Source organism: Cynara cardunculus (genome assembly GCF_001531365.2).
Source record: "Cynara cardunculus var. scolymus isolate 2C chromosome LG 12, CcrdV1, whole genome shotgun sequence".
In the NCBI taxonomy this organism is placed as follows: Eukaryota; Viridiplantae; Streptophyta; class Magnoliopsida; order Asterales; family Asteraceae; genus Cynara; species Cynara cardunculus.
The window spans coordinates 38,494,373-38,507,711 of NC_037539.1; the positions used below are offsets into that span (position 1 = coordinate 38,494,373).

Below are 13,339 nucleotides of genomic sequence, written 5' to 3' on the forward strand. Positions count from 1 at the left end.
CGTAATTTATTAAATTATAATAGAATAATTTTTTTTATAACAAAATATATCATTTGAAGTTTTCGTCAAAAAAAATTAAAATGACACAAAATATAAAGTTTATGTGGTTTCTATTTTTATTTTTATCTCTTTTCTACATTATTTTTTATTATTAATATATAATAAATTACATAAATCAATAAAAATATAGAAACCGTATAAAAATAATATTTTGAGGACAGTAAAATAAAAATTTAAGAAACATAAAATACAATAAATAAAATTTAAAGAATGAATAAAATGTAAAAGAGAGACCTACTTAATGTTTTAGAAGAGAATTAAGTTTTATTTTGAGGTTATATTGATAAAATATAAGTCAATTCCACCTTGTTCCACCATGTTCCATAAGGTAGGGATGAAACAGACATGTTCCACTTTATTTTTGTCTGTTCTACATAAAATTTATGCCAACTATGAGACAGAGATCCTTATCCTGTTCCCTTAGTTAAACAATCTCATAAATGCAAAAGTCAAACTTGTATTGTTTGGTTGTAATTGTGTGTTGAGGAAAATGTAAAGACAAATTAAACCCACGTTGCAGTGTTTAAATCCTCTAAACTTAGAGGACTATTTTTGCAATTATACATAAAATTGCCTTTTTCCCTTCAACCAGAACCAAGAACTTGCTATAATCATACACGACACTCGGCCATGGCTACCGTGAACCCCAATTGTTTCTTCTCAACCCACAAAATCTCTCCACCCAAAAAACCCTCATCTTTAACCCCATTCTCCTTCTCCTTCTCTTCGTCTAAATTCTTCACCCGATCAAGAAACGCTCATAGACTATACCCTCTAATCAACTCAATTGCAGAGGACAGAGAGGTGGTTACGGAAGAGATTAGCATCTCCAATATGAATCAAGATGAACAAATTGGAAGTGAATTAGAGTCTAATTCACTCGTTGATGGAATTGGGTCTGAAGGAATCGATAGGTTTGTGGGTAAAGCAATTAATGCTTCTATTGTTCTTGGTGTTGGTACTCTTGCTGTCACTCGGTTGCTCACCATTGATCACGAGTATTGGCATGTGAGTTTTGATTTTTGGTTCTTATTATATGGGTTTCTCTCATCTTAACCAATTGTTGTTGTGTTGAAATTCCCTAGTTTTTATGCAATCCGTTGACCGTACATGATTCCATTTGGGAATAGTTTATGAATTCGTTATGCAGGTATAATCATAATACTACCTTACTCCTAGAGTCCACTTTGACCTTTATTAGTCAAATTTATTAGCTTTTGGCTTCAAATCTGTAAGAGGAATGGAGAAAGAATTGATCACTTCATTAATCTATGATAATAGTTCCCCAACAGAATATATCAACACTGCAGTTTTTGCTACGATGAGCGAGTTTGGATGAATGATTGACATGTAACTTCAAGGATAATAGTCATAGTTGAAATCTTGTTTCAAAATCATTTAGGGCTGTTTTTGTGCAGAATCATTAAGCGGTCAGAATGATTAAGGATATATCTGGTTTTAGAAATTGTGGAGCATCCCAATCTTTAACCGGGGATCTCTTTTCCTTCTTGTTTTTACGTTTCATGATGTTCTCAAAATTTACCATACCTTTGTGCACTAAATGTTCGGTCCATAAAAAGTTTGACGCTTTAAGCTTAAGATCAACTAAAGAATGAGGAAAGTTTAGGTGAATAAATGGTATTTGTCATAGGTTAATGTAAGAAGCTTTAATTTCCATGGAAACCCACATCCGAGAGAGGGCGAAATTATCTTCAACTAAAATATTGATGCACGTGTGGTGGCAATGTACGACGTAACAAGTGTGGCATTTAAACTCAGGACTTCTTGAGGAGATCCTAGCAACTTGGACAAGCTTATCTGTTAAGCTAATTATCTTGTTTTACTTCTGTCATATAGGGATGGACCCTTTACGAGATACTTAGATATGCTCCCGAACACAATTGGATTGCTTATGAAGAAGCCCTTAAAGAAAATCCCGTATTGGCTAAGATGGTGATAAGTGGGATTGTTTACTCCATAGGCGATTGGATTGCACAAGCAAGTTCTTTACGTCCCAATTTCTTGCAAAGTTTTGTTTTTTAACACGTTCTTTCTAGTTTCAGTTGTTTGTAGATGGTTTTTTAAACGAATTTTGCAGTGTGTTGAAGGGAAGCCACTCTTTGAGTTCGATAGGACTCGCTTGTTCCGATCAGGTCTTGTTGGGTTCGCTCTCCATGGATCCCTTTCTCATTTCTATTACCAATTTTGTGAGGTGATACCTCTGTTTTGCTACACATTTTATCAAATCGGTTGATGTTAAGAATGATGTTGCATCTATTTTCAATATCGTATTCGTTATGTTGTTGTAGGCTCTTATTCCTTCCAAAGATTGGTGGGTAGTTCCTGCTAAAATTGCATTTGACCAAACAGCTTGGGCAGCGGTGTGGAACAGCATCTATTTTGTGGCTTTGGGGTTACTGCGCTTGGAGTCTCCTGCGAATATATTCAACGAACTCAAAGCAACATTCTTGCTAATGTTAACAGTAAGAGACCCTTTTTACCATCTAGCATTAAGATTTGATTCTACTGTAGATGGCGTAATCTAGCTAAAAATCGTTTTGTGGGTCCCATTAAGATTTGATTCAACTAAAGAATCCGTTGAAATAGGGCCAAAGATGTCAAATGGCATAGTACTTCGTGTTTGCCTTAGATTGCTAACGTAAATGGCAGTCAAAAACGAACAGGGCATCAATTCAAAGGGTGGTTTTCAAGTTGGTCGTAAAATAACGTGTAATGGAATCTTCAAGCTCATCAACCATCTTTAGTAAGACCAAAAATTCAGCTTTCGTGCTAGATCTGGCTATCAATAACTGTTTCTTGCCCAAGAAAGAAACGATACCCGCGAGTAGACATGATAACGTACGGTGTTATTCCTTTTGCAAAAGATGATATATATTTTGTCTGAATGATACCAACCAGGCTGGATGGAAACTATGGCCATTTGCACATCTGATAACTTATGGTGTCATTCCTGTCGAACAAAGACTTCTTTGGGTGGATTGCGTCGAGCTCATATGGGTAACCATACTCTCAACGTAAGCATCGTTTCTTTTAATCTTGATTCTGCATCATTTACTCGTTACCATATAACTACATCTTCATTTTCAGATATTCCAACGAGAAATCAGAAGCACGAATATCAGATGTAGACTCCAGTTCTCCGTCTAGATGAATCTCCGAGGTATATCTATTCTTACATAATTCGTGAAAAACATGTAGTAATGGCGGGTTGGATGAACCCTTCTCGGTTTAACAAGTCTTAGTGGGGTCTACACAGGCTGTTATCGACCTTCGTGGGCCCCGTTATGTTCAACAAGTCTTGGTGGGGTCTACGTATGCTCACTTATGTCGTATCGTTTTGACTGACGGACAGGAATCACTGAGGGAAGTTATGAAGAAAGATGCAAATATGAGGAGAGATGAATTCATTTGTAAGGTAGCAATTCTTGAAAGGGGGTATGCTATAGTTATAGCAGATTAATAAACGATCTGTATAAGAGACAGTTATTCTGCAAGTAAATGATAGAATGTTTATAATATATGTTACGTAGAATATATAAAAATTGTCGAATCTATGTGTTAAATTGAAAGGAAATAAAACAAAAATTTAGATGATCTAGTCGTGTAAAAGCTATGGCATGGTTAGATACTTTCTATGCATAGAAATGTTCAAATGAGGTTATCCACAAAACACTGGTGTCTGACCAAAGGGTCTTTGAGCAGCGGTACGTGAGTCTTTGGCCTCCTAGGAGGTCAAGGGTTCAAACCTCATCATAGATGAGAAAGTGTGTGAGTTTATTTGTTCTTTTTGCCATGTATAAATATTATATACTTAAAAAAACATTTGTGTGTGTGATATGAAGCTTCTTTTTTTACATACATCTGAATCTTTAAATTCTAACTGTACGTAGATTTTGAAGAAATTTTTTTTTTAAAGCATGGACGGACCTAGGCGTGTGGTATAGGTGGCACGTGCCACCGTATTATTTCTCTGCCGAAGGGTAAAAAAATTAGATTTCGTGAACGGTGCAACCGTATTAATTTGTTGTGTGCCACCGTATGTATTTTGAAACTATAATGAGAACAAGTTTTATTTGGTAAAGTTGGTTTACAAGGCTTTTATTCCACCTCACACCCAAGTTCGGATCCTGTTAGTGTCATTTTCTTAGTCAAATGGTATCACCGTTTGAAACAAAATTCCAATATTTTTTTTCCTTATGGTCAAATGGTGCCACCGTTTGAAAAAATTTCTGGGTTGTCCCTGATTTAAAGATAATCATCTCGATTCAACAAAAGTTATGGTATTATGAACATAGGTTGGTTCTGGTGAGAAGGTTGAGAACAGATCTCCATTTTTTTATCAATTTTAATTGAATGCCAACACTAATAAAATATATCAAGATGTATCAAATCAATTCTATTCTAAAACGTAATTCATGAGTGAGTATGAGATTAAAAATATCAAATGGTTCGGATTTTTTTTATTCTAACTTCCATTCTCACACGATATATGAACACTTGGATCAAATTTTACCAATATTTTTTTAATTATATGTAAAAAAGAAATTCATCTCAAACTTATAAATAGAAAGTTATGGCATTCAAATTTGCTTCTTGAAGTGACAGTTGAATAACCGATTCGTTGCCAAACGGGAAGGAGAGAAAGAGCTACAAAGCAACAATAATCGGTTGCTGAGCAAAATCTTACGAACCCTAGAATGTGATTCGGAAATTTGATTACGTTGAATCGATTCAATGGCAAATCCCCAACCAGTTGATGATCAACATTTCCAGAAGAAAATTAGGAAGAATGATATGCAAACTCGATTCTTTCTCTTCGTAGATTACGTTTTCCTCATCATTTTCTTCTGTTTCCTCGTCTACATTCTCTTCAATCTGTTCACCGTCTGATCAGGTACTCCTTCCTTTCCACTCTCGTTCTAATGCTTCTTGAAAGTTGCATCGTTTTTTTTATATATAATGTTTTCCCAAATCAGTTAACCATATCATTACCAATGGAGATGGACAAGTAGAGCTACAAATCAGTTTAGATGCTAAATCTAGTACCTTTCCTGCTTGTTTAAATACATCTATTAATTGGTTTCCAAATTTATAGAATCCATATCACTTTGGAAGTTGAGAGTTGGTCTATGTATGTGAAAATGTAATTCTTTGTTATGGAATTTAGGATGGAGTGTAATACATTTGGTATTCTTGTCTTTTAAGTGTTTTCATATTAAATTGAAATTTACCAGCACTGCTTTGTCATTTAGTTATCAGTGAGATGATCACAGGTTTTGCAATGATTATCGGACATGAACTTGATCTATTTCTGGAACATGTTTTAGCAAAAACTATGCTAGTTAAATATCATGAGATTGACTACCACTCATTGCACTAGTGGTACTTCAACTACTGACAGGGAAGTAGGGAATGCTGTTTCGAAGCAGATTTCTTATGTAGGACTAATTGATAGGTTGCCACTTCTCTTGTTATCAAGAGTTGAGATCATTCAGCCTCCATGTACGTTAGGTTACAATCACTTCATGTTAACTGGTAGAAATGATGAAGTAAAGTGAACCATTTCTTTGATTTGCATGAACTGTGTTAGCAACACAGAAAAATGCATCTTCCTCGAGGCTATGGATGCTAGGGCATTCAAATTGCTGATCGTGGATATTATAAGTGTGGAACCCACAAAACCCTGCTGGGTAGTTATTGATTTCCCTCTACCTGGAATAACTAGAACTCTTAAACAATCGCTATTTCATATAGGGGTTATTTTATGAAATCCTCACTGAGCTCAATTAGGCTTGCAAACTTGTGTTTCAAGTTCATAATGGATTTAAGAGCCAACTCCTGTCATTATAGGTCAAATTTATCCTAATTTTTGTGTTGCATTTCTCATACTACTTATTAGCTTTTATACCATTTCTGTTTTGTGAATTCTTAAGCTCCAAATTTGCCGTCGCTGGGAACGTATTTTTTGATAGCTCTGTCCATGCCACACTTGCAAAGATTTTGGGATCTGGTCCAAGGCTCCAAGCACCTCAACAAACTGTGAACCGTTGTCCAGCTAGCTATTAGTACTTACCTCATCATTAATCAAGCAGGTTGCCTGAAAATATTCAAGAAAGTTGGTGGGCTGATGTGTACATTGGATGCAAGTAGGAAGTACTTATGATGATTGATACCTTAATCTCAGATTAAATTTTAGAATAGTTTGAGAGCTTACTTCAAAGTAGTTGGTGACCAACTAATGTCCAACCATGTTTTTGTGTATGTATTTGGATATTTCATCTTAAAAACTATTGTTTTGGCAGGTAGCAAAGGCTTTTATACTCATATTCTCCTGGGTACCTTCAGATATTCCCTCTCATCCCCAATTAAACGAGACTTTTTCTCAAAATAATTTTTTTATTGTTTTGGTATGAAATCACCACAATTAACTGTTAAAGTAATATATATTAGAATTGAAATTTATTCTTCAACCGAACATCTAGAAGATACCATTGTGATTGAATTATAAAGACATGTTAGTTACTGTGTGTGGAACTTGATGGAAAACATGTTCTCAACTACACACTTTTGTTTGCTAAAGGTGGTCATAGAGGTTATGAAAAACTGCACAAGTGTTGTTATTTGTTACCGAACTTTCAAACATACAGGAAAAATGATGTAAATATTGCTAAAAATTTGGAAAAACCAAAGTTCTTTCTTTAATTTAGAGCCAAAAGGCTTGTCAAATTTTGGATGGAGCTAGTATAACTCATCTTCCAAGAACAATTCTAACAGCTGAACAGGTTTGATTGACATCAAGTGAGTGGAATGACACAGACCATGTGGTTCCACACAAACACTCACACATATATATGCACGTGTGTGTGTGGATATATACCATTTTACTTACTTGCTTTGAGACAAGAAGTTATGCACACCTCAATATTTTTCTTTATCTTATTAGGTTTCACTTATTTATGTGGTTCATCAAAACTTTTGATTAGACCCCCACAACTTATTATGCAAACAATCAGCAATGCACTATCTCCATTACCAGATCCAGAAAAAGTTATATTTTTTTGTTCAAGAAAAGAAATAGTAAATTCTTAAAATCTTGGATATGAGATATTAGTACTTGTTTCATACCAGGTTTACTTGAGTATATAAACATATTGTTCACCATTTTGTTTTCTCTATGTTTATTTAATGGTGTGCTTATGGGTATACATTTTCATTTACCTGGTCTAGAATTTATTATGACATGTTGGAGATGATAGTTAGTTGGCTAAGCTTATTTTTTCTCATTTTATCTCAGTAATAGTTCTTAATTCTATATAATGCTGGACCCTTGCAACATTAAGGATGAGATAACTGTTTCTGGTCAAGTCATGCCAAGGTAGTATGTGCTGGTGGACTGCTTGAAATGTTAGTAGGATTTCCATTCAATTTCAACAATGTTTCTGAAGTCTGCATACTTTACTGTTTAGCCGCTCCTCTGCATATTAGCAAACAGAAGCAATTGTCAATCACTGCTGAATTATCGGCTTATCCTCTTTTATGTTCTTAAGTACTGTTTATCCTCTCCTCTGCATATTAGCAAACAGAAGCAATTGTCAATCACTGCCGAATTATCGGCTTAACCTCTTTTATGTTCTTATCAATGAATGCATGCTCTTCATTACCTTTCAGTCATATGCTCTTCTTATCAATGTAGACTATTTTGAAGAATCAAATTTATCCAAGGTCTTGTGTGGCTTTGAGTGATCTATCATTACCATCTGTTGGATCATACCTTTTATGTTTGGCAAATTTTTGCTTAAAATTCATACTCAATTAAATACCATTTCTTGCCTTAACCTGCAACTTTTTACTTCAGTTTCTTGAAACTTCCCAGTTCTGACTGAAGGAACTGTTGGGTTTTCTACATAATAATGCAGCGTAAACAAAAACCTTACACACGTGATCCTTAGACCCATATTATGTTGATAGTGAAACAAAATCTATGTATAACTTCATAAGCAATGAGTAACATGTAGTACTACATTGTTGCTACCCAAATAATAAGGAAGTCAGTTACTCGACTTAAACTGGTATGTGACTTGTAAATTAGTGCATTTACCTAGATATCCACAATGAACTCGAGGCATGGAACGCAACACCCTTTTCCTAATTTAATCTTTGTTCACTTGATTATCAGAGAGTAGACTATTGAATACAAATGAGCTCAATATCACATATTTGACTCATTTGATCATGATCATGCATTTGATAGTCTCACTTAATCAAGAGTCCCAAGAATATCCCTTCCATTAAAGGAGGGAAAATTCCATCTATCTCACTAACACCTGTCTGTGTATTTTTACTTATAAGTGACCTTATAATCGAAGTTTCTTAAGAATGATGTCAGATGGCATCAAAGCATTCCACTCGTCTAATGCTAGTAGTGATTTCAGGTCTAAGGACTATACACATCATTATCACCTTGAGAATTGTTTATGACACTCATATAACGTTTCATGTAGCATTCTCAAGGTGGGTTTGTTTGGTAAGCTTTCCTTAACAAATTCCTATATGGACTTGATATCCAATAACCATGACCCATGGCATTTGGTCATTAGTTAACACGCCTGCTAGTCTCTATGTATTATTGTTTGCCCCTATCAATAATAGTTCTTGACTAGGGACATATAAGAATATGATCCATATAGCCGTAGATCTCCTCTTAAAATCACCACTCAAAGTCTTAAGGCTTGGATCAAAGTATTCTAGGGACACTTATCACATGTATGCATGCATTACACATTAATATAAACAACCACAATAAATTAAATGCATTTTTAAATAAAACATAATGTATAACTTGCATATAAGTCATCTACTGATTGGTTACTATGGCAAATGCACGAACAAGAACCACATGCAAATGTGTATTTGTTGGTGTACACATGGCACAGGTATTTTATGAATTGGGGAGGACGAGTAATGTTCAAAGTAAATCAGGATTTCAAACGAATTACCAGTTGATAAATCTTTTATGGAAGACTAATTCTACACTTGTTTCCAATTTCGACATAAAATCCAAAGGGAGATTAGCCATTACCTTTTGTATCTTTAATTGAAGTTCTAAGTTGCCCAAAGTCAAATCCTGCATATAAGATTAAAAGCATCCATCCAATTGAAGACACCTAGTTAATGTACGTCTATGGACATAAAACTTTGCTTTCTGACTGTAATCATCCATGTCTAAGAGAACATGACATATGACATGAATAAGGGATCAGAAGTCTGAAACACATTGGGAGAAGGGGTACTTTGATTAGATTGAGAAAGAGAGAGCTTATGAATTTGTAACAACTTCAATTGAAGTGGTCCATCAGCTTGAGACCCAAACAATGATTCATTTATGATACTCCTGTCTCATAAAAATTCCAAGAATTTCAATTTTGTGACGTCCTATACTTTGTGCTGTTCCTTTTTTGGCAAACTTTTAAGTTAAAATCATCTATTACCCCATTGTCATCATTACTAATTGTTGGTGGTATAATATTCCCTTCATTTTGTCATTACTAAAACTCAAAAGTGTAATTTAGACATTTGACTAACAGTCGAGTACTTATATTAAGCTATTCCCCTGGTCAAACTATGGAATCTTTATGGGATGGTAAGGGAGTATAAAATGCATATACTCTGCTACCAAAGGGGTCTTCTTTAGTCTCTCTTTAGCAGTTGATCCCGGCAGTTGGTCGTGGATTTAGTTAATTTGATCATTGTTTACATAAACTCAATGACGTAGTGACCTGTTCTACCAAAATGTTATATCCATTTCCGTCCATGGTAACAGTTAACTACTGCTCCAATGTTGGATAAAAGCAGATCCATTTTACACTCTGATTCATAAATGGCAGTTTGAGTTTCTGCATATATATATGTGTGTGTATATACATTTTAAGGAATATCTGGGGTAGGACTTTTATGCAATAATCAGCAACTTGATTGGATTGCAATTGATTAAACCCTTCAAAGTAACTAAATTTATTTTGTTCTATCATCTAGTTTCTTATACTGTATTTCAAATTCTTGGCATAAATTTAGATGGTCATCTATCAAAAATTTATATGGTGTAACCTGGAAGCGTATTGGTGGCTTAGTTTGATGACACTTAAATTTAACATTTTATGGAAAACTCCCTTTTTCCTGATCAAGAATTCAAGTTTCATTTCGTTTTATGACTCTTGCTATGATGCACCATAGGCACGTTGGTTGATTTTCATGTGTTCTTTCCAAAACACCTTTTAACCACTGTCTATTAATTTCAAAGAAACCTTTATTAATTAGGAAGGTCAACTAAAGATTATTCTTTATATGCTGCAGAATTCAGGTTCCAAATGTTTGATGATTTACGTGACTGGGCTTCATCAGATTCAGATTTCTCTGATTCTAGGTAAATATGCTTACTCTGGATCAAATATCTGAATTTTTCTGTAGCTGAAATGCATACAGAACTTGGTAAATATGCTTACTCTTTGATCTGATCTTCTTTTTTCTTATAGAGATTATTATTCCAGATGTATTTATTATAGAGAAGAATTAATTGGTAGATTTATAAATTAAAAACCTCAATTAAGATGAGTTGCTTGTTGCTTTTTCACCTTTTAAAGAGTATTTTCAAGTTGTAATTTCCTAGATTTATTACTAAATGTTTATCTAAACATGTAGGTTGCTGCATTTTCATCAATGAAAGCAGTTTGTGGTTGCTTGGAATTTGTTTGTATTCATACTCACCAGGTAAACCACATCAAAATAGAATGTAAATATTATGATTATGAAATGAAACCAAAACAACACAAGACATGAAAACAAGTGAAAAATCGGAAGGATGTAAGACAGCAGGACGAGTGGACCAACATGGATGCTTGTACCTGCAAGTTGTAGCTGCTTTTAAGGATTAATGCATTTTGTCTAGAAAATGATGGTTTTATAGGATGCATTTTTATAGTTGGAGATGGACATTTAGAACTGGTTAAGGTCGGACCGGTTGGTTAGGACCAGTTAAGCCTGGACATTTAGAGGCTTTTCAGGGCCAATTATGAGTTTGCTTAAGAAAAAATTCAACTAGCTTATAGCATTTCATGTAATTACCATTATAGAAATAGTTGATATTTTCCTCTTACCAACTAATTCATGTAAATTTTACAACCATTGATAGAAATAGTTAATGTTTAAAACAACTAGTTAATATATAAGTTAAAAAAAGGGACCGGTTTTGGGGATTCGGGACTGGTCCAAAATGGTTATGATTAGGCCTTGTTTTTGGTCCGGACTAGAGCAGGTACATGAATTTTTAATGAATTTGAAAGTAAATGTATTGAGAACTAAATTTCTATCGACATCGACGGCCGTAACTATAATGGTCCTAAGGTAGTGAAATTTCTTGTTGGTTAAGTTCCAACCCACATGAAAGGCGTAACGGTCTGGGCACTGTCTCGAATTCGAAGAGAGGCTAGGTGAAATAGATACGTCTGTGAAGAAGCGGTTCATGCTTTTGGAGGATGGAACCAGGACTGACAGTTCTATAATACCAAGGGGCCATTTACCAGGCGCTTACCGACAAGAGTGACTACTCTCACTTACCTTATGAAGTAATGTGGCCATCAAAATGGATTGATGGTAAACGTTTATAACCCGGTAAGCGCTTACCAGGTAGAGTCATCACCCTTACTTACCAGGTAAATTTTTCGGTTCTTATTATGTTTATCCAGTAAGGTAATTGAACTAGTAAACGCTTACCAAGGTAAGTGTGTGGTACTGGTAAACGACCCTAAGTATGTTGGATTTGGTTTCAAGACGCTCTCATTTGATGTAAATTTTGTCATACCAATGGGCTAAAGGCTTATTGGAAGGTCTAACATTCTTATTGAATCATGGAAGTACAAAGACAAACAAATTAAACGAACGAAATTATTGTCATATTTCGATGCTCGTTCCTTTCTAGACTTGGATGTATAGAGTTGAGGTTCCTTCAAGGAAACCCGCCACTCCCTTCAGGGCTTGGACCCGGGGCCGATACGTCATCACCATCACGGCCTGGCATATAGCTGCCGCCACCAAAAGTAGGGAGGTCCGGGAATCCATTGTTACTGCCAGTAATAGGATTGTAAGTGAAAGGGTTGAACCCTTTCTTGGACTCGGGGTTAATCCCTCGACCAAGACCCGGGATTAGGTAGCCGCGGTCGTTAGAGAAGAACATATCTGGGTGTTTGATGACGTCATCGGTCGGAATGTATCGGCCACCTGAAGCCATGGTTATTGTTGTGGAGATGAAAAGGGTGAAGATGAGAAGAACAATGAGTTTAGTCATGGTTAAGTTGACTGTAGTTGTGATGATACTGCAAAAGGATGTGTGGCTGTTATATATATGCTTCATTTCCCATGCACACAAAAAATGTCTGAATACAAACCGATCTTTTAGTTGTAAAATATTTGGTAATTAATATATATATTGATGCATGCAACGGTTTGGGAGGCCAATTAAGTTTACATGAATATCAAGTTACATATGCTCCTCAAATACAAGTTGAAATTACGTGTGTAAAATGGTATATATATATATATATATATATATATATATATATATATATATATATATTATATAGACTTCCAATAGTTTTTCGTGAGACCCGTAAGACCAATTCTCAACCCTTGGATTAGATCTATAATCTGAAAATCTAAACATTCATAAACGCCACGAGATTTCTCAATAATCACAAAATTGTCACCGTGCAATTTAGACCGTTAGATCATTAACTTATAAACTTAATCAATGAACATAAATTGGTCTTACAGATCTCACGAAAAACCTTTGGTCTCACGTGAACCCAACCCTATATATATATATATATACACACACACACACTATCTTATAAAGCATTTGGCTAAAACTCTTAAATACTCTTAAACCCGTTCATCCCTAAACGATTTCATTCCTATCCGATTTCATCCCATATCTGAATTCGTGTAACTAACTGCAGATAAACACAATCTAATATAGGATAAACATCTCATTTTAAATATAAAAAATCTAAAATATAATTAGTATAATCATTAAATTCTAACATAATACTTAATTATTATCTTTATAAAATTTATAATATTAAACCAAACATAAATTATATTATTATTAAACTTAAATCATATTATATAAAAAAAATATATATTCTATATTATATAAATCATTTGACAAAAACTCTTAAAAACCATATTTTATGCGTAAAGTACTGTT

At 34.5% G+C, this 13,339-nt stretch overlaps 2 protein-coding genes and 1 long non-coding RNA gene across 4 annotated transcripts; 2 read left to right on the forward strand and 1 right to left on the reverse strand.

Moving 5' to 3' along the window:
• Positions 1 to 627: 627 nt before the first annotated feature.
• Positions 628 to 3,598, forward strand: LOC112522711 (protein SYM1-like). Of its 2 annotated transcripts, none has more exons than XM_025132006.1 (7): positions 628 to 1,068; positions 1,918 to 2,058; positions 2,159 to 2,272; positions 2,370 to 2,543; positions 2,980 to 3,095; positions 3,169 to 3,241; positions 3,338 to 3,598. In XM_025132006.1, the coding sequence occupies exons 1-6, from the start codon at positions 691 to 693 to the stop codon at positions 3,230 to 3,232; spliced, it is 987 nt and encodes a 328-aa protein (XP_024987774.1). In that variant the 5' UTR covers positions 628 to 690; the 3' UTR covers positions 3,233 to 3,241; positions 3,338 to 3,598. The 2 variants fall into 2 exon arrangements, with proteins under 2 accessions (XP_024987774.1, XP_024987773.1); XM_025132005.1 differs by having other exon boundaries at positions 3,434 to 3,598.
• A 1,110-nt stretch (positions 3,599 to 4,708) lies between these two features.
• LOC112523633 lies at positions 4,709 to 11,133 on the forward strand. The gene is made up of 3 exons (XR_003070292.1): positions 4,709 to 4,975; positions 10,432 to 10,501; positions 10,777 to 11,133. It is a non-coding gene; the product is annotated as an uncharacterized LOC112523633 (long non-coding RNA).
• Positions 11,134 to 11,961: 828 nt separating this feature from the next.
• On the reverse strand, positions 11,962 to 12,431 carry LOC112523948 (putative cell wall protein). The gene has a single exon (XM_025133629.1). The coding sequence runs from the start codon at positions 12,416 to 12,418 to the stop codon at positions 12,080 to 12,082; it is 339 nt and encodes a 112-aa protein (XP_024989397.1). The 5' UTR covers positions 12,419 to 12,431; the 3' UTR covers positions 11,962 to 12,079.
• Between the last annotated feature and the right edge of the window lie 908 nt (positions 12,432 to 13,339).